The 21,407-nt window shown below is 47.8% G+C and overlaps 1 protein-coding gene across 28 annotated transcripts in view; it reads right to left on the reverse strand.

The window, feature by feature from the left end:
• Positions 1 to 333: 333 nt before the first annotated feature.
• The window catches only part of ELMO2 (engulfment and cell motility 2), a 51,388-nt gene continuing 30,314 nt past the window's right edge, over positions 334 to 21,407 (reverse strand). For 10 of the 28 annotated variants that reach the window (XM_005304819.4, XM_005304820.4, XM_065566434.1 and 7 more), the window contains 14 exons: positions 20,121 to 20,199; positions 19,456 to 19,491; positions 15,763 to 15,813; positions 15,329 to 15,451; positions 14,915 to 15,049; positions 14,320 to 14,424; positions 14,111 to 14,219; positions 4,274 to 4,410; positions 3,779 to 3,942; positions 3,104 to 3,216; positions 2,721 to 2,828; positions 2,282 to 2,364; positions 1,818 to 1,895; positions 334 to 1,134 (listed from right to left, as the gene is read on the reverse strand). In XM_005304819.4, coding sequence (XP_005304876.1) covers positions 934 to 1,134; positions 1,818 to 1,895; positions 2,282 to 2,364; positions 2,721 to 2,828; positions 3,104 to 3,216; positions 3,779 to 3,942; positions 4,274 to 4,410; positions 14,111 to 14,219; positions 14,320 to 14,424; positions 14,915 to 15,049; positions 15,329 to 15,451; positions 15,763 to 15,813; positions 19,456 to 19,491; positions 20,121 to 20,199 — 1,522 coding nt within the window. In that variant the 3' untranslated portion in view covers positions 334 to 933. Of the gene's footprint in view, positions 1,135 to 1,817; positions 1,896 to 2,281; positions 2,365 to 2,720; positions 2,829 to 3,103; positions 3,217 to 3,778; positions 3,943 to 4,273; positions 4,411 to 5,627; positions 5,826 to 10,021; positions 10,106 to 14,110; positions 14,220 to 14,319; positions 14,425 to 14,737; positions 14,852 to 14,914; positions 15,050 to 15,328; positions 15,452 to 15,762; positions 15,814 to 19,455; positions 19,492 to 20,120; positions 20,200 to 21,407 lie in introns of those variants that run through there. The other 18 variants (XM_005304821.4, XM_065566444.1, XM_065566445.1 and 15 more) reach the window with 8 other exon arrangements.

Here is a 21,407-nt window from a genome sequence, read left to right on the forward strand (position 1 = left end):
GTCCTCCCACTGGCCAGAACTGGCTGCGTCTCATCAGCTGGGCCTCTGGGTCACCAGGTCACCGGTCGCTGGGGTATCCATCCTCCCGGCCATCGGCTGGGTCCCCACGTCCTCTCTCCGGCCCTCTGCAAAACACACTCCCTCTCCCCTCACCTCATTAAACCAGTAACACCCAGGGAAACTGAGTCCCACCCCCTCTGCATGCAAACCATTGAAACTCCACAGAAAACAAGAAAACCCCCCCACTTCGTCACACCCACCTCATAAAAAAAAGGGTTGTAGGATTAACATTAATGCTTATGAAGCGCTTCAAAGAGTTAAATACTATAGATATGGTAAGGATTATTATTTATATTATAGTAATTCATATAAAATCAGACAATAATGAGTTACTGGGGGATGCTGACCCCCAACTGTTCATTGGCTTCTGCTCTCATCCCTCAGGCACCAGTGTCACTCCTGTAGTGACCAAGGGACTCCCTCGTTGCACCATTTTCTGCTGTAGCAGCTGTCAGTCACTCAATGGTTTTATTGTGTTTTCTGGTAGGAGGTGGGATTAAACGGAGACTCAACAGTTCTGGGATACAAGGGTGGATGCCAACCCTGTGGCCAGGGCAGAAGCTCCTCCTCTTGCTAGGCATATTCCTCACCCAGTGCCATGCAGTGTTGCTGTTGAGAGAATGGGGTGCCTCCCCCATATGGCATCCCAGCATCATGACTCTCACCCCATAACGAGGTGGTGAAACAAGAAGCTGCAGGCCTACTGGAATGGCTGGGGCATAGAGAGATTAGTGATCAATGGTTGCCATGTTCAGAACTGGTCCTGTACAAACAAAGGACATGATGTCAATCTCAGAACAAGCTCCAGGGTTCTGAGGCTCTTTTCAGCAGTAGCTGTCCCTTCCTCCCCGTCCCTGTCCAGTTCTGCCTGTGTCAACCGTAGTGATAGACAAAGTCATAGCTGCTGGGCTCCTTGGGGATGGGTGGTGGGGCCTCAGGGATCTGGATATTCTCCAGGTCCAGGAGTCTCAGCTTCATTTCCATGCTCAGCAGCGTGTCCAGGTCACTCTTTGTTAGCTCACTGGACATGTCCTTCCCGAGGAGGGCATTGAGTCCATCGATCCAGATACAGTACTGTGGAGAACAAGTAGACAACTTACACCCTTAGGCATAAACCATGGGGAATGCCCTGTGGAGCCCCCCATCCCAAAATACACCAGCACAAACCACGGGTAGGAACATCCCTCTGGAGGCCCCCTGAAATTGGTGACACCAGCAGGAAATAAAATGAGAAATTCAGAAAATGCAGTACATTAATCTGGGGGGAAAGTAATTCAACCACAGACTCCTAATGGGAGGGAGAAGCTAGGGAAGCAAGAGTGACTGAGACCCCCAACACGAGAGTGAGCAGACAATTGGACATGAGTTTGCAATGTGACATGGCAGCAGAAAAGACCATACAATTTTAGGACTCATGTCTCAGAGCATGTGAGGAACAGCCTGTTGATGGCCAACGCCAAGGACCATAGATGCCGACTCCGTGGGTTCTCCAGAGCAGGGGTTGAGCACCCCCCGGCAACTTAGAAAGACGGCGCCTCTACCAAGGACTACGGGAAGTCATTCAGGGTGGTACAAGGGGCTAGAACTTGCCCTAACAGGATGATATTACAAACAAGGGAGATTTAGGTTGAGCATTAGGCAACATTTTTTAACAGTGAGACTGGTGCATCTTGTCCAAAGCTTGGGGGGTGGGGTGGGGGGGCGGGAACTGGTTTTTCCCTGTCTCCTCTTTGCAATTTGACAGCCCCATTTCTTACCTCATACTTATTAGGTGCAATGAAGTTCAGTGTCTCATCAGGATCATACAATATCGAGAAGGCCAATTCCAACACTTCCTGAAGGAAGAGGTTTTTAATCATCAGCTAGATAAATCATCATAACAGTCCTTTCTGCTACACCAACAATGTTGGGGGTCCCAGCTGCAGCCCAGGACACCTCCACAATGCAATCCTGTTCCCTGGGCACCTCCTCACTGTGCAACTAGCACCAGGGCACCTTGCCAGTCACAGAACAAGTTGGGTGGGCAGTGGTTCTAGGAGTGAAACAGCAAAGAGACCAGGGACTGGAAAGGAGATGTAGGGGTCCCAGATTTAGGCTGGGACTGTGTGTAAATGGTTCCCATAGACAGCTGTCATTTAGAGCTTGTTTCTGCTGCTTCCACCCCTCCAAGAACTGCTCATCAGCCAAGGGACTGTACTAAAGAAAGGAAGAGAGCAGTTACCTTGTTCTGCTTCAGTGCACTTTTCTCCTTCATGTGTGGACAGTCCTTCCCTGTGACGACGGCCTTGATGTCTGCTACAGGGACTAGGAGTGAAACAGGAAAGTCACAACAGGAGGAACCCTGACTATGAAGAGATGGGGCTTTACCTTGACGTTACATGGCCCCATGTCCATCTGTCTGGTCACAGGCTTTTCTACAGACTCCATTACCAGACTGTTTGAGCCTCGTAAACACAAATGAACTTATCCCCATAGCCCCTGATGTGGGAAGTACCAAGTGACATCAAAGGTCACACAGGGGCTTGGGGAAGGGCCAGGGACTGAATTCAGATCTCCTGAGTACCAGTCAGTGCTGTAGCCACTGGTACGAATGGTCGGTAGGTGGCAGAGCACAGGGCATTGCACATAGTGCCAGCGTCAGAGCAATAACCTGGACCTACTTTTTTCCTGCAGCGACTCGAAGGTCACTTCGCCCTGGGCGTTGTCTTCCAGGTCTCCGTAGTGTAGAACCTTGTGGTTCAAGGCCAGACGACAGTACCAGAATCTCTCTGGAAAACACAACATACAGCATGGCGTAAGACGAGTCATTCAGACAAGGCCCCCATGATAGCCCTGTATAGCCCCCCTCTCTCATTCTCTACAGTGCCACCTGCTGGCTGTGACAAGGATTGCGGTCTCCTGTATGTATGCACCTCTGTGCCATCCCAGCCTGTTGGCCGGTGTAGCAACCCTGTTTATCCACCCCCTTCCTTGCCAACTGGGAAACCCACTTGGTCCTATTTGCTTCAGTGCTCCTACACTGGGAGGCTGTAGCAGGCCCCACCTTGTCGCCTGCGATTCCCAATTTTTCGGAAGCTGCTTCCCTCGCAAAGCCGGTTCAGACGCTGCTGTTTTATCAGCTCCAGGATCTCAGGCTGGATTTTCTCTCTCAGCTCCCTGGAGATTAAAGACAATTGAGTAAACAAGAGTCTGGGGTTAGCAGCCAGCAATTCAATGTAAGGGAGGCCAGTATGTGGGGAAGAGAGCTGCCCCTGTCAGCAGGGCCGGCTCCAGGCACCAGCCCTCCAAGCATCTGCTTGGGGCGGCGCCTGGAGGGGGGCGGCGTGGCGGGGCCGCGACTGGGCTCGCCGCCCTCCCCCCGGCACTCTGGATGGTCGAGGAGAGCGGGGCCCCGGCCGGGCTCGCCGCCCTCCCCCTGGCGCTCTGGCCGCAGGGGAGAGCAGAGAGCCCCGGCCGGGCTCTCCGCCCTCCTCCCGCCGCTCTGGCCGCAGTGGGCTCTCTGCCCTCCTCCCGGCGCTCTGGCCGGGGAGAGCAGCGGCCGCGGTGGGCTCGCTGCCCTCCACCCGGTGCTCCGGCCAGTCGGGTATTGTGGGCCCGCGGCTGGGCTTGGCCCCCCTCCCCTGCCGCGCTGGGCGGGGGGGTGGGGGCGGGCGGAGGGGGGCTTTTTTGCCTAGGGCGGCAAAAAAGTCAGAGCCGGCCCTGCCTGTCAGGCACTTACACAATGGGTGGTGACTGAAAGTCATCTTGGCTCATTCTCTCAGACTGGCGCAGTCGCAGGATCTCAGAGTAGCTTAGGCTGCGCAGCTTGCTCTTGAACTGGTCCAAGGAGTTGGGTTTGGAGGGCAGAGCCCGGGTGATCTGCTCACGTACAACCTGCATCACCTAGAGGGATGGGATGGGAGAGAACAGGCAGCTTACATTCCTGCTGCCCAAGGGGAGCTGGGATTCAGGGCTGAATTCAGCCAAGGGCTGCAAGGGACGGATACAGCGAGAGTGTGGTCAGGAGGCACATCCAATTGAGGGCTTTGAGGGCCCAGGGCAGGGAAAGCAGAGGTCACAGGGCTGCCTTCTTCACCAGTATCCTAAACATATTCCTACATGCACTTGTACACACCTCCCCACTGCTCCATACTTTGCTGAGTAAAGAGTCTGTCTGTGTGCTCTCCCTCTCCGATACAGAACCCTTCCCAGGGCAGGTTCCCATCCCCCTGACCTTGTTGAAATCCTCTGCCGTTGCTCTCATCTCCTTCCAGGTCTTGTTTAGCAGCTGGATGCAGATGGCAAAGAGCTCCTCAAATGCTCGGTCATGGGTGAAGAACATGGGGTGGTAGTCGTTCCGGCCCTCATTGGCTTCAGGGACAGAGAAGGAAATTATGTGAGTGTCTGAGCAGCCAGGGCAGGAGGTCCTGGAGCTCGTGGGAAGAACTAAGCTTGTTGCAATCAGAACAGACTGACAGTGCGTAATACACGCTTCCGACCGCAGCCAAGTAGTTCATTTTATCATCCATTAATCATTGTGATATTTGGGGTCATGGTCAATTCATATGCTATTTCATATATAATAAATGTTTGCTAAATAGATTTAAATTGTTGGATTATAGAAGTATAAGATTGACAAATATTTTGGAGTGATGAGTTTGTATTAGGTGTATCAGTAAAGCATGGCTGGAATGCAAGACCTGAGGCCTGTAAGATTTTAGCTTAGCCATACTAGGCCATAGACTTAAGAATGCTTGACATGAGTGGGTGATCTAGGAATAACCCTATGCCAGTAAAGTCACAAGATTACTGTAAAAGATGTGCCAATAGGTGATATTACAGAAAACTAGATTGCAATAAACTACCATGTATTGTCTAAGACCACAAGACACCTGATTGTAACATGGACTGTCCTGTCCTGACTGCAGGTTACATGTTGTACATAGATGCTAATGAGAATAAGAGGAACTAAGAAACAACCTATGAAAAATGGGACACCCCAGTATTCATGGGGTGTGGAAGTACAGATAAGGAAAAGAGGGTTGAAACCCTCATGCATATGTCATCAGAACAACAATATAGAAGAGGTTAATTGGTTGGGTAAAAGTGGGAAGACCCCAAGGGACAACCCCACGGGGAAACCGCAGCAGGAACCATCCCTCTTATCAATGATCATCTGCTGAGAGATCTATCAGACGCTAGAATATCTTTGAGGATATGAATATGACTACTGTCTTAGTCATTGCATGAGTTTTTGTAGGATTTATATATGCATGGGTAATTTTAACTTTACTTGGTGCTTTAATAAAACTTGTAGTACAGATAAGACTTTGTACTTGTGATTGTGTCTTTGGTCACTATCCTTGGTCTTCATGTGTTCCTGGAGTCTCCAAATTTGAGAAAAGCACCAGAGGTCATTTTCACTCTGCTGAGCTTGAAATTAGCAAAAGGAGCTGAACCCATGGTAGTTTAATGCAAAATTACTAAATTCAATTTAAATAAATAAAATAAAATAAAACTACATGAACCTGTCTATGGTTTACCTCCCCTGCCCCCATGCTACTATATGTTGGGGATGGGGAAATTACTTCAGAGTCCAGATCTGAGAATCAGTCCGTGTCTTTAACCGGTGAGCAAAAATCACTGTGCAATACTCTGCTACTTCTGCTGCTTTATTCAGGCACCTTATTCATCGATTCTAAGGTCAGAAGGATCACTGTGATCATCTAGTCCAGTGGTTCCCAAACTTGTTGAGGAGAGGTTGAGGGAACTGGGATTATTTATATCTGCAGAAGAGAAGAATGAGGGGGGATTTGATAGCTGCTTTCAACTACCTGAAAGGGGGTTCCAAAGAGGATGGATCTAGACTGTTCTCAGTGGCAGAAGATGATAGAACAAGGAGTAAATGTCTCAAGTTGCAGTGGGGGAGGTTTAGGTTGGATATTGGGAAAAACTTTTTCACTAAGAGGGTGGTGAAGCACTGGAATGGGTTACCTAGGGAGGTGGTGGAATCTCCATCCTTAGAGATTTTTAAGGTCAGGCTTGACAAAGCCCTGGCTGGAATGATTTAGTTGGGAACTGGTCCTGCTTTGAGCAGGAGGTTGGACTAGATGACCTGCTGAGGTCCCTTCCAACCCTGTGATTCTATCCTCTTCATTATTTATCACTCCCCCAATTTTTGTGTAATCGGAAAAGAGTGATTTTATGTTTTCTTCCAGATAATTGATAAAAATGTTAAATAGCATATAGCCAAAAACCAGTCCCTGTGGGAGCTCATTAGAAACACACCTGCTTGATGATGCTTCCCAGTTTACAGTTACATTTTGAGACCCACCCGTTAGTCATCTTTTAATCTATTTAATGTGTGCCACATTAATTTTAGATCTTTCTATATTTTGTTAATCAAACGGTCTCATGGCACCCAAGAATATTGTATCAACAGTATTAGCTTTATCAACCAAACCTGTGATCTCATAAAAAAAAAAAAATCAAGTTAGTTTGAAAGGATCTATTTTCTATAAACCCATGTTGATTGGCATTAAATTATATTACCCTCCTTTAATTCTTATTAATCAAGTCCTGATTCAGCAGTTTCATTATGTTGCTCAGGATCAATGTGAGACTGACAGGCCTATAACTTCCAAGGTCATCCCGTTTACCCTTTTTAAATATTGGCACAACATTTGCTTTCTTCTAGTCTTCTGGCACTTCCGCAGTGTTCCAAGACTTATTGATAATCAACATTAACTTTCCAGCAAGCTCCTCAGCCAGCTCTTTAAAAACTCATAGATGCAAAGTATCTGGCTCTGCTGATTAAAAATGTTTAACAGTCTCCTGAGATATTAGTGGGTTTGGAAAGAATGTTATCATATGATATGACTAGATCACCTGTTTTTTCCCCAAATGCAGAACAGAAATATTTATTGAACACTTCTCCCTTTTCTGCATTATTATTGATAACACTAACACTCCCATCTAGTAAAGGACCAATACCAGTTTTAGGATTCTTTTTATTCCTAATATACTTTAACTCCTCCTCATTGTCCTTAACTCTGCTGGCCACAGATTTCTTCTTCTGTCCCTTTGCTTCTCTTATCAATTTTCTACTATTCCTAATTTTTGATTTATAGTCATTACTATTGACTTCCCCTTTCTTCCATATGTTATTCCCCCTACTGTGATTTGCACTGTACCATAAAGAATGATTAAAAGATTAGTTTCTTACCCTATAGTAACCATGATTCGTCAGTGCGGATCCCACTGTAGGTTTGCATGCACCTCATGTAGCAAGCTTGGAATCTTTTCTGAGTAGCAGTGTCTGTCACAGCAATGCATGTGCCCCATGCCTCCTTGCATTCCTGTGCTAGAGCATAAAGCAGCCACGACCCTCTTTCAGTCCCCTTGAAATTCGTAGCCCATGACTGCTGAGGAGTGTGAAAAGCCTGGATGGAGGGTGAGTCATGGGATCCACACTGACTACAACATCTTGATGAACCACAGTTATTGTAGGTAAGTAACTGTTCTCTCTTCTTTGAGTACGTGTCAGTGTAGATGCCACTATAAGTGACTGGCAAGCATTGTCCCCTCAGGATGGTGGGAATGAGGAGTATCAGCTGCATCAGTCAAATAGAGATTGGAGGACTGCTCTCCCAAATGGACATCAGATCTGTCAGCTAAGTACAGTCCATAGTGTTTGACAAATATGAATGGATTGTTTAACATAGCTACCTTGCAGATTTTGGATAACTGGCATCTTTTGAAAGCAGGCGGATGTTGCTTGGGCTCTGGTGGAGAGAGTCTTAACAGTCAGTGGGAGAGGTATAGTGGCCAGCTAGTAACACAATGAGATACACTGAGTTACCCATTTTGATAATCTTTGTGATGAAATAGTCTGCCCCTTGGAGCAGCTGGCCACAGCCACAAATAGATGTGGGCACAGTCTAAAAAGTGTGGCCCTGTCACTATAATATTGGAGAACTCTGGATATATCCAGAGTGTGCAGCAGCTTCACTTCTTGGGTGGAATGTGGCTTTGGAAAGACCAGAGATAAAGTGATAGATTGGATTTGGAACTCAGAAACCATGTTGGGAATGAATTTTGCAGGAAGTCTTAGTACGATCCTGTCTTTATGGAACCAGGCATACAGGGGTTCTGCATGAGTGCCTGAAGCTTTCTCACCTTGACTTGGGTGATGGCCACCAAAAAAAAGACTGTTTTAAGACTGAGATGGGGGATAGCACACTCCAAGAGGGGCTCAAAGGGGAGCTCCATTAGCCTTAGAAGGATGATGCTGAGGTCCTATGTGGGAATAAGTTCCCTGACCGGTGGCTAAGTAGCCATTAGACCCTTGAAAAACTTGGATACTGGTGGATAAGAGAAGATCAAGAGCAACTGTATTGGTGGATTTTGCCACCAGGTGGACCTTGACTGAACTAAAGGACAATCCAGAACGTTTTAACTGCAGCAAATAGTTGAAAATCTTCTCGTCTAGACTGTATCAGGCAGCCCATACAGAGAACCTTTTCCATTTGGTGGTCAGTTTTCCTGCTCTGTACCAGGATTTCTTGAACTTGTAAGGAGCAATCCTTTACCATGGTGCTTAACCAGCCAGCATTCAAGTGCAGGGACTTTGGTTCCGGATGGAGAATCTGACCCTGTGAGAAAAGATCTAATTGGCCCAGCAGCCTGACTGGTGATTGCAAAGACACCTGCAACAGGTCTGTCAGCCAGAACTGCCTCAGTCAATAGGAGCTCTGAATATGGCCCTGTACTGTGTGACTTTGCCAGTAACCTTGGGGATTAGCGGAATTGGTGGGAAGGCAATACGAGGTCTTGATTCCATTGCAGAAGAAAAACATCCAGCAATGATCAAAGGCTCATGCCCTCTCTGGAACAGAAGTTTGGACACTTGGTGTTGTCTTTGGTGGGACACGTCAGAGGTGTCGCCCACTGATGGAAAGTCGACCTAGTGACAGAATCCTGCATCAACCCTTGTGACTGATGACTGCCTGCTCAGGACATTCATCAGATTGTTGACAACTCCCAGGAGGTGCAGAACTCCCAGGGTTATGCTATGCAGATGATACCATTTCCACGGTTTGTTCATTCCTTTGAAGAGAGGCAAAGAGCTGGCACCCCTTCTTTGTGCATGTAATGAAATGCCAATATATTGTCTCTCAGTGTCTGCACTATGGAATGTCGTAAGACTGGGAGAAATGCCATACACATCAGTTCAATTGCTCTGAGTTCTACGACATTTATATGCAGCCCCGTGTCCTCTGGGGACTAGACTCCTGGTATCTGTAGATGGCCTAGGTGAGCTTCCCCAGCCTGTACCCGATGTGTCGACTAATGCCATAGTTGGCAACAGGGTCACTTTGACCTCCATCCCTTTCTGGGCTTTGTTGGGATGCAGCCACCAGTCCAGCGCTAAGAGGACATGAGATAGGAGTAGGACTTTCCTGCTCATCAGGTACTTAGTCTAGGAGTAAACTTACCTGAGCCAGAATTGTAGAGGCCTCAGATGAATTCTGGCAAGCAGCATCAGGTATGTTCACAGGGACATATAGTCTAATAATGCAAGATAAATCTGTACCATCATAGCTGGTTGTGATTTCACTCTGTTCAGTGCTAACTAGAAAAAGAGGAATCTGTCTTCTGGCAGGTTAGCCCTTGCTGTCATGGAATCTATCCTGGCCCGTATAAACTATAATCTGTGATGGGATAAAAGACAATTTCTTGTAATTCACCAGGAGGCCCAGCTGCGCAAACAGGGAAAGGGCACAACTAAGGCTGGTCAGAGCTTCCTGATAGGATCTGCCTCTGATCTGGTGCAGGGATGTAGATCCCTAGGGACCTCATCACTGTCCTTGAAGCTTTGAGGGAATGGGAGTGCCTCAGCTATCTGGTTGCTGAACAGGTGCCTGTAACCAGGAATCCTGGTGCATTGTGATTGCCATAGTCATGGATCTAGCAACCATACCAGACTTGTCCATTGCTACTTGTAGCGCTGTTTTTTGCTATCATCTGGACCTCTGATGGTTTCTCTGAGCTCTTCTCTGCATTCCTGTGGGAGACAAAATAGGAAGGGGGTGGAACAATCACACTCTTTCCCCCATAAAAAACTCTTTTCATGAACAAGATCTTATAGTTCATGATACACACCTGGAGGGAGGCAGATGAATGTGCCATCTGACTAATTTCCTGGGGTCCTTATCTTTAGGAGTTCCTTGGTGAATCTGGTCTTTTCTCCTGAACAACAGATACTACTAGCAACCCTGGTGCTGGATGCATGTAAAAATGTTCAAAGCTCTTGAACAGTATTTGGCAGTGCTTTTCTTCTTAGTTCCAAGCAGGGGAAAGCGAGACTGGGGCATGCCACAGTCCCTTTGCTGGGTCCAGTATGCCCTCATTAAATCAGGAGGGCAATCCTTGATGGCACTGAGGAGCTCAAAAAGTCAAACAGCTTGTGCATGTTCTCTTGCATCACTTATCTCAATAGCTGATGTTTCAGCTATCCTGGAGAGCACGTCTTGGAAGGCTCTAAAGTCAACAATGGTTGGTGTCTGGGCTGAAGCAAGCACCTCATTAGGAGAAAATGAAGACCCCTTTAGTGGGGAGGACAATTGGAGCATCTCTCAAGCTGCCTTGCCTTGCTCATGAAGGGCTTCCCCTAGTTCTGGTGAGGGGAGGGCTTGGCCATTGACCCAGTGGTGATTGAGATGTCATCCTTTTCCCCTACACATGCAACGGGGGTCTGCTCCTGGACTGTGGATGGCTCCAGGAGGGCCAGTATGGTCAAGGTGCAGATTATAAGGGTACTGGCCAGATTGGCAGTGGACTGGTCAACTACAGTCATGCATCAGTGCCTGGTAAGGAATGTTACTGGAACTCCCTCTAAGATCCTTTTCTGAGAGTAAGAGACAGAGGCGTAAGTGGTTTGACCTAGCGGTTATGGCTGGGCTGGTGTCCACACAGTCAAGCGTGGCCACGAGGGAGTAGTCAGTGAGCAGGGATAGGAGCAATCGCTAGAGATGGGATCAACAGACAAAAGTAAAGGTCAGAGTCAGGCTGAGTTAGGAAACTGGAGAGCAGAAAGCTAGGGGAGGTCTGGAGTTGCAGCAGGCCAGAGGTCTGTGTGGTTGTCTAAACAACTTCCTGGGGCACCCTCTAGGGTTAAATAGTGAACATGGGCCAATCAAAAGGCTGCAGGGTATTGCTGCTCTGGACCCAGTGGGCAGTTCTAATCCCCACAATGCTCCTTGGATGGGGCTCTGGATGGCTCCCTGGTGATGATGTAGGAACTGCAGCCCTGAGCTCTACAGACCTGGGTTCTAGTCCCACAGATCCTTACACTGATCTGATGGAAGAAGGTTCCCTACTTGAAGTAGGAGAGAAGGAATGGGTTGGATATGGTGAAGAGCAGTACATCTCTGTGAACAGCAGTACCATTGTGGGTATGTCTGGTGCTGGGGCCTCCAGTGCTGGTGTCTGTCCCAAGTGCAGAGATGATGGCAGTACCTCTAAGGTGCATCTTGGTACCAGAAAGGGTTGTTGACTGGCACGGATGTTGGTACCGGTGTGAGTCTCAGTGTCAAAATTTGTAAAAGTACAACTGTCTCCTGTGCTGTCTTCATAGTCTGTACGTTGCTCCTAGCCCTCAATGTCATGGAGGGGTTAGATTTGTCTTTGGAGGAGTGTTTCAAATCCTCTTTTCGGGATAAAACTGCTGGATGCGCCAAGCTGCACTTGGAATCCGTGCCAGCCTGTTGGTACAGGGTCTCTTTGTCCTGGAGTTGGTGCTAAAGCGTTGAGCAGTAAGGCCATCTATGCCAGTGCTATGACTGGTCTTGGAGATCTTGGGGCTGATACCAATGGTCTTGGCACACTTTTTGATGACTTCTTCCCCACTGACTGAAACCAGGGGTATGTGGTTAGTGGAGCAGTTTCTGCGGATAGCCTCCACGACTCCAGCTTGGTGGAGCTCTCATCTCCAGGATTGGATGCATCATTCATGGATCACTCAAAGAGATGTTGTGACGTTATTGACATAAACTGGGACCGTATAGATCATTGTTGCAACCAAGGTCCTGTAGTGGCACCCAAATCTTGTATAAAGGGGGTCAAATGGGGTGTCTAGGACAAGGTTATGGTTTACTGGTTATGATTATGCTGTCTAGATGTGTGTATCAGTTTTGTAGTTGAAGTTATGAATATTGGCTCTATACTGTCTGTATGGCAAACTTATGCTATGCTTCTGGGTGACATCCCAGACAAGCTGAGATTAGCTCTGCCTAGCCTGCTTGATGGCCCATTAAGGACCATCAGCTATACAATGGACCCATTGAGAGAAGGCAGATATGCCTTGTACCTCAGCAAAGTACGCAGGGACTGGCCCATGTGACTCCAGACTCCATGTTGCTGTAATCTTCCACAGTAAGAACAAAGAGGTGTTCTTACACCTGGAAAAGACTATATAAGGCTGATGCCTGATCTCCATCTTGTCTTCAATCCTGCTTCTTACCTCTGGAGGAACTTTGCTACAAGCTGAAGCTTTGAACAAAGGACTGAGGACCCATCCCAGCGGGGGATGTATTCCAGAGACTTGATTTGAACCTGCAGTTTATTCCATCGCTGCTGCAAGCCTGAACCAAGAACTTTGCCATTACTGTATGTAATTGATTCCATTTAACCAATTCTAACTCTCATCTCTATCTTTTTCCTTTTATGAATAAACCTTTAGATTTTAGATTCTAAAGGATCGGCAACAGCGTGATTTGTGGGTAAGATCTGATTTGTATATTGACCTGGGTCTGGGGCTTGGTCCTTTGGGATCAGGAGAACCTTTTTCTTTTACTGGGGTATTGGTTTTCATAACCATTTGTCCCCATAACGAGTGGTACTGGTAGTAATACTGGGAAACTGGAGTATCTAAGGAGATTGCTTGTGAGACTTGCAGTTAGCCAGTGGGGTGAGACTGGAGTCCTCTTAGTCTGGCTGGTGGTTTGCCTTAGAGGTGGAAAAAACCCCAGCCTTGGGCTGTAACTGCCCTATTTGAGCAATTTGTCCTGAGTTGGCACTCTCAGTTGGGTTCCGCCAGAACCGCATTGTCACAGATGTTACTTGAGCCTCGTGTCTCTTCACGTTCGTATACTGGATGAGAAGGAACAGCAGAACGAGCACTTGTTGCAGATGTGCCCTTCCCCAAGGCAGAAATGGAATCTGTTGTGCTCATCAGTTAAGGACATGAGACTGTCGCACAATGGACAGGGTTTTAACCTATAGCATGTGTGAAGTGCCTCACTGTGCTGTGCAGGTTGTGTGCACGGGAGCTTTTAGGCAGATTTCCCCCATCCTTTCCCCTTTTTTTAATGTCCAAGTCCAAGTTAATAACGAGAAAGTGAAGAGGAATTCCTTCACAGAATAAAGTAATCTGAAGTGAGTTTGAAGCTCAAGAAAGAGTAATGAGTCAGACACTCATTTGGTTTAGTGTCTCTGCCATGGGTGGCAAGAGGGAACCAAGGGAGGGCTGTGGTCTCTTTTCCTTTTATGCCCTTGCACAGGGCAAACACGGAGCCCAGCAGACATTGCTATTCAGAAAAAGATTGAGCTTGCATGCATGAGTTACATGCACACCTATAGTGGGATCCATACTGACACATACCTAAAGAAGAGCTAAGCACTGTCATCCTTGTAGCCCCAGAAGAGAGCTTCCCTCCTGACTCTCACACATCACTCAGGAGGCCCCAATAGCATCCATGGCCTTGCCTACATAAGGACATTTCTTACCTGCTCTTCAGCACTGGTGGTACCAGCTGGGTGAGCTGTAGTGCAGGCAATTTTACCACTGTGTCTTCTGACCCTGTACAACCCTACTCCAGCCCAAGGAGCCTAACTCACCAAAAAGCGCACAGACCCTGGTCTCAGCACCCATGGATCACAAGAAAGCAGACTCCAGGCTCTCTGACCTTGGGCACAGAACGTATACCCTGTGGGTGATTTCAGGGGAGCACCTTCCCAGTACACAGCACATCTAGAGAAAGGTTCCAGGGGTTGGGATGGAGGCACTTACGGAGCTCCCCAACCTGCAGGATTTCACACAGCATCTTGGTGAGCTCAATGGCGCTGCGCCCAAACGGGCACTCATGCTTGTCCTCCCGACTGCTGTTTTCCAGGACAATCTAGAGAGAGAGAGAGAGAGAGAGAGAGAGAGAGATATCACGCATGACACAGCACAAACCAGGGTGATGTTGTTTGCAGGAGGTACTCTTCTCTCCATACCCTTATGTAGGTGTCCTGATGGAATTTGGCCAAGTAGAGCATGTTGTCCAAAGCCAGCATCCCTGGGGGAGTCTGGGTAAAGTCCATGGCTGGATTGATGTGATTCTGTGGGTAGAGTGTAGGAAAAACCCAAAACACATTAGTCCTAGGGAATCCTGAAAGAAGCCCCCCTGAATCTGCCCGTGCAGGGGGTCCCTAACCCTCCCAGAACTCTCCGCCTGAGATGAGCAATCCACCCAGGGAACACTTGAGTGCCACCTATCCAAATTGTCTCTGGAAATGTTATTTGTTGCTCCTGTGGAGATAAACATGACTTGCACACAACAATCTGTGCCCTCTGAGAAGATCCTTGCGCATCATGCCAAGAGACCTGAGCCTAATCACTGGCTTTAACTGAGCAGTGAATTCACAAGGATACGAACAGGGAGCCCTGTCTCTGCAGAGTTCCTCTCTTAGGAGATGTCTTAGGCTCCGATACAGAAATGGGGTGTGATCTGTGCACTTTGTGGCCTCCTTCTGTTCTCCCCTCCCCGATAGGGAACTCTTAAGCTGCCTCTAGCAAACTGTGGCATCAGCAATCCCTCCGGATGCATACAGTGAATCCCAGCATCTTGTAGTCCTTGGTGTACATGGCTTTGCGTTTCTCTGTCCCGCCCCCAGGTACGGTGTTGCCATCAGACTCTGCATCAAAAGCGATTCTTCTCAGCTCAAATATGATGTCTCTTTGTGCCTGAGGGACAGAAGGCAAGGAGATTGCAGCGCATCAGCAATCACACAGGCAATATTTCTACACAACACCATGCAGTCCTGTCTCTCTCCAGAGTTCATGTTACAATGACACTCATTGGGAACTCCAGCTTTTAACACTCCTTGCACCTGAGGTGGAGCTAAAGAAGCCAGTCATGAATCAATTCCCCTCTTTCAGCACCTCCTGTCCCTCATAATCATACCCAGCCTGCTGACCCTGGGGCTTCCTCTATAGTGCACTCACTGCAGCCCTAACAATGACCTGATCATTGGGATCCATCTTGGTCATCATCCGCTCTTCCAGGAGGTTAAAGGTCAGGACCTGCAGCACGTACAGCTGATGCGCCATTTCTGTTTTGATTGGGCGGTTTCCTCTGATCACATGCTGCAATATCAAGGGTGGGGGTAAGAGTGAACAGTAAGAAAAACTACTGAGTGCTGCTTGCTGTAGGCACAAGTCAGGCTGCTCATACCCCTGTGTTCGTGAAGATCCAATACCTGACAGGACCTGCTCTAATGCCAGGAGGAAACAGGCTGCAAACTCTCTTCTCTCTCTTGGACAAGTGGTTGCAATTCAACTCTGCACAGACTCATACTCCTGGAGGTGCCCTTAGGCAGCAAGATTTAAACTCAACATAAGCGAGGTTTCCAATTAGTAATGACTAAGAAGCTCCCTGTCATTTGTCACATACTCACATTCAGGATTATAGACCTCAGGTGCTTCTGGGCAAACGCATTAGCCATTTCCTGTTGGGGATTCAGAGATAAAAGAAATATGAGAGAAAAACAAAAACAGAATCCACCTCTTGCAGAAAGGAGAGAAAAGGTGAGCGACAGATCAGTGATATCTGTCCTACATGGTATGGGCTAACTCATTACAGACAATCACCATGGGACAATTCCTCCACCCTACCCATGTCTCTTTAGAGCGCTGGTCACCCTGAGATCTAAGGGCCCAATTCATTATCGCTCTATGGCCCCTTTGCACTGGCATACCACCAGTGCAAGAGGATGTGTGGAGGTCTGGGGGCAGGAGAAAGTTTGGCCCTAGATGTCACCTGCTGGCCATGCCTGTTGGAACTATGGCAGCATGGAGTGTTACTTGGGCTGCCCTAGCCTGTGCTGCTGGCCAAGACTGTCCCAGATGCCCGTGAACTGGGGACGTGTACTCTGACCAGTGCAGGAATGAATTTGTCTGCAGAAGTCTTACTGCAATCAGGTAAACAGCCCAGCCAGCATGTTCCGAGCTGACACAAGGTTTCCCCTGTTTCAACAGCTTATCACTTTTTCAGAACTCTTCCCCTGGAGCTCACATTTCCCTTGTCTCAGCCCCAAAGGTGATTTTTTAAGGGGCAGTTTGTGGACAAAACACTGAGCTGATTTTGAGTTACACAAATAGAAAGGAAATAAGTTTCATGCTTGAAGTTTTCAGTTGCTATTTTTGTTCAGTGGCTTCGTTTCCTAGTGTCTCCCTCGGCCTGTACCTCAGCCTGAGGAGCAAAGGCTCTCTAACTGCGCTCTTTCAAATTTAGCAAAGAAATAAAGAAGTGTTTAAACATCACACATGCTAAGGAGGTGCCTTATCCCGACAGACAGACATGTGAGTCTCCTGCAAACCTATGAGTCTGGGACCAACATGGCCAGCTGACCAGACATCATGCACATATCACCTAACCTGCCATCTCTCCACAGGTCTAGATGACATGCTGGTTAAAAGACCAGCAACCTGTTTACAGTAACAGGTGGAGCGGTGCCAGAGCTAATATAATGGTGGGAGCTTTTCAGAAATTTGCTATTGGGGCAAGGTCTTTGGATGGGCCCATGATAATAGGATGCGTACCTATCAGGCCACTTGCCATCTGGAATGGATTCAGTGGAACAGTCCATTTCAGAACCCCTGCACATTGTGAGCACTGGTGAACATAGGCTGGGCAAGCCCAGAATTGGATCTGAATATGAAATTATACTTAAATAATTACACCAGTGCAACTACCTCTCCTGATCTCCCTTGCATTGTCCCAACTCCCCAGGCCAATCCTGCTAGTTCCAGGCCACACAGGAAGTATGGCAAAATGTACATTTCAGCCTGCTCCTAGGTCCTTGTTTTCACTCTTTTGGTTCTATATTGCTGGAGACAGGAACCACTAGGAAGAGCAGAGTGACACTCTGGCTGATAGCCAAACCACCTAGAGCTGTGAGCTCAGCAGGGCTCACACGCTAACTATAGTCAAAATGAGTCAGTACTTGGCTGGGAGACTTCTTAACATCCAGCTGCTGCAGGAAGTGGTTCAAAAGAAGATACACTGTCCCTTGAATTAGCACTGTTTCTTATTTATAATTTCTATTATAATGTCCTTAGAGATTTGTGCCGTACAAACACAAAATAAAGGGAGTCCCTGCTCCAAAGAGCTTACAGGCTGTATATCTGATGAGACAACAGATGGATAAAGCAGGTAAATGGTTGGAAAGAAAGGAGACAGTGAAAATTCTGATTAGCATAGTAAGTAGAAGTGTGAGCACACACACACTGCCTAATCACTGTCAGGTGATTGATATTGTCCCTAATGCCCCAGCACGGTCCTGGGGACACTGTGCTGCAGGGAATGGGGAGGGTGACTCTGCAGAGGGGCTTTCCTCTCCAAGTCAGTATTGTCCTTAATGCCCCAGGATGGTACTAGGGGCTCTGTGGGGTTGGAGGTGCTCTTTTGGATTGTTATTACTGTAGTGCTGAGAGCCCTAGTTGTGGACCAGGACCCCAACGTGTTAGGCGCTGTACAAAGGATGCAAGGAAAATTTAAGTGGTCATTAAAGATCCCTTGGAAATGTTATGAGTTGGGTATTAGCCTTGGTATCTTGGCCGAACTCCTAGTCACATAATTACGTTCTTCCTCCCTGAATTATCTGTGAACTTTCCATTTGAGATGGTAAGCCCACCCATTGTCTGTCTTAAAAATATTACATCATGTTTGCTAAGTACTGTTAAAAGCGTCAACAGAGCCACCTCAGAGGTGGCTGCATTTTTAGCAAGAATAAAGTGCTCTCTGCTGCTACAAAAGTCTGCAAAACGCTTTGAGAACCTACCAAATGGAAGTTTCTAAATCATACTCTAAACTGCATGGGCAGTGGGACACAAGCAACAATCCCGAGGCAGACAGCTGGAGGCTGAAGTGTATTCTTAGGGCACAATTGCTCAAGGGGTGGCCCCAGATCAGGCATGACATACACTACAACCTGAGAGCATCAGCATTGAGTACTGTGAATGTTCCCCTTCACCTCTGCTATCATAAGGTCTTGTCTACATAGCAAGTTTTCTAGGGCTTGGCTACAATTGTGAGTTACAGTGCAATAAAGCAGCCCCGGGCACCCTAGCTCACTCCCCATCCTGGCAAGGCACGTAGAGCGCTCCGACTCCACGGCTACAGTGCTGCTGGTACTCCGCCTCAGCGAGAGGAATAACATTTGCTGCGCCTTGGCTACAACGCATGGGCGTCAGTGTGAACGAGGTGTTGCATTACTGCGTTCTGATCGGCCTCCGGAAACGTCACATAATCCCCTTAAGTCAAGTGGCCACTCTTGTCATTGTTTTGAACTCCTGTAGGAATGTGGAAATGCCCTTTCAAAGCTCCATTTCTGACAGCTGGCATGCAAGCTGTTACTGTGGAATGCTGTGTGAGAGGGAGAGAGGCGGGGGGGAATGGGAGGTCTGCGGCTGTCTGAACTTACAAGACAGCATGCTGACATGCTGTCAGCCCCCTAAAAACCCACTCTCTCCCCCAACATACACACAACACACTCCCTGTCACACTCCTCCCTCCCCCCCCCATTTGAAAAGCACGTTGCAGTCACTTGCATGCTGGGATAGCTGCCCATAATGTACCGCTCCCAATGCCGCTCCAAGTGCCCCAAATGTGGCCACGCCAGTGTGCAAGCAGCTGTCAGTATGGACAGACTGCAGCACTTTCCCTACTGCGCTCTCCGAAGGCGGGTTTAACTCACAGCACTCTACATCTGCAAGTGTAGCCATGCCCCTAGCCTATTTTAAAACCAATCAGAGCTGTAGCACAGACTCAGTTTTAGGCAGTTTAAGGTGGCTTGGCCTGTTTTTACTGAACTGGTTCTGGTTTTAAAATTGGTTTAGCTGAAATGGTTTTAAAAGTTTCCCCAGCGCAAACAACCCCTTTATGGACCATCATTATAAATATCCTCTATTCCAGCTAAAGTCAAGCAGACCCTCCCTATGGTTCCTCCAGCACCATCCTCTGGACCACCCCTCACCTCCAATCCCCATGCAGCATCTCTGGCACTAGGACAAATAGCTGGAGGCTAACTACCTAGGATGCCTACAGCTCAGCAGGCATCTGACCCTCCCCCAGGGCTGGAATTACTTACAGTGACAGGCAGGTCTAGCGGGTTAAGGAGCTTGTCCTGCTGGCAGAAAGCAAAAGGCACAAAGAGAAGCAGACAGAGGAGTTAGCTCAGAGCCCAGAGCAAAGGGCACAAACAGGGCACTGGAGGAGGAAGGGTTAACAGAGCAAAGCTTCACGACACAGATGCATGCACACCCCACACCTAGCTAAGATCTTGGGGCGCCTCAAGCAGAGCAGAGATCTTACTTCTCTTATGCATGTCATGGGGACACGCCCATGGGACTCAGAGATTGTGTATGTGCATGCTGGACAGTCCCATGGGGCTCCTAACTTCCCCAGCCCATGCTGCACTCCCATGTGGCATTTCCACAGGACTCAGTTTCTCCAAAGGGTGTCCATGCTCTACACACAATCACTCTATGCTTCTCCCCCAGCAACACCCCATTTTCCTGTTGGACATCCCCCACACCAGCAGCCTTCTGCTCCAGTCAATCTCTCTATTGGAATCGCCGCATTCCCCCAAGGCTGAACCACTGCAAAAGAGTCCCACAGCAATAGAAAGAGCTCGGCTGACTCTGGGCCCCATTCTGCCTAGACAGAGGGACTTCTCAGATGCTGCAGGTGCCAAACAAGCAGTCAGCCATTAATCAGGCCCGGGGCTTTGGCTATAGAAAGGAGGTCACAGACCTGTCTCTTGTCCTCAGGTGCCTTCAGGAAGAGGGCATTGATCAGGGCAATGGCATACGTCTGAATCTCCTGGTTTGAGCTGCGGGGACAGAGACACATGGAGAACTGGAGATGAAAGAAGCAGCTAGTGTTTGCAGAACAGGGAGGGGATTATTACAGGCTGTCACTTCACCCCATCTATTCCAGGATATCTGGAGGCAGGATCTGCACTGGTGCAGCTCCTCAGACAGGACCCAACTCTTTTTACCATCATGTCATCTAGCTTTGCTCAGAACTCCACTGAACTGACAGGTAGAAACTGCTCTCGTTGGGGGAAAATACACTATGACAAATGCTTCCAAACATGGTCTACACTATTTCTTCTGGCTCACATGACAGGGACACTGTATCAAGAGTTTACAAACCATTCCCAAGCCCAACAACCTTTGGCCTCAGTCTCTGAAGAAACTCAAACTGCAGCAACTGCCAGAAGCAGCATCCACATTCTGAACAATGCAGCTCTTGGGACTCGGGGGCCAGAGCCTCAACCTCTGGGCTATGGGAGGTGGGGGTTGTAACATTACAGGCCCTGACTCATGAGCCTAGACTTTTCATGAGGAGGACATGGAGGCTCCATGGGAAAGGCTGACCAAAGGGAGAGGTTGTGATGGGTCGTTCAGGTCGGGGGAGGAGAGGAGGAACTGGAGGGGGCATGGTAGCCAGCCCCATGTGTGGCACAGAGTTGAACACACAAAAATAAAGAGTGAAGACATGAAGCAAACAAGACAGGAGCAGCAGCTGGCTCCCTGGTGGGAAGTGAATAAAAATCATGATTAAAAAGTTTTAGATTTTTAAAAATGTAATTAAAAAATTTAAAATGAGATATTTTATTTACATGTTATTAGTTCTTTACTTTCTCCTCATTTTATAGTCTTACATTATTAATAATGAGGTTTTGTACTTGTTTATATAATTAGTATCTTAACAGTTTGTGGCATTTCAGGTTTACTTAGAGGTTTTTTCTCTTAATAAGATTCAGCCCTGAAATGAAGCATCTCTGATTTTTTGAGAGAACATCAAAGCTCAAACATGAACTCAATAAGCAAATAGTCAGTGTTATATCTGCAACTAGAGCTCAGCAAAATATTTCGAGCAAACAGTTTATTTCCTGAAAAATGCAGTGATGATGCCCTTCTTATAAAACTTTTAACAGCCAGTGATTGGGCACTTACCTGGGATGTAGGCAACTGTGATAGAATACACCCCTGTGTTCACACCCTACACACTATTGTAATAATGTTTGTACAT

The sequence above is a fragment of the Chrysemys picta genome, chromosome 13, assembly GCF_011386835.1.
Source record: "Chrysemys picta bellii isolate R12L10 chromosome 13, ASM1138683v2, whole genome shotgun sequence".
Taxonomy (NCBI): Eukaryota; Metazoa; Chordata; order Testudines; family Emydidae; genus Chrysemys; species Chrysemys picta.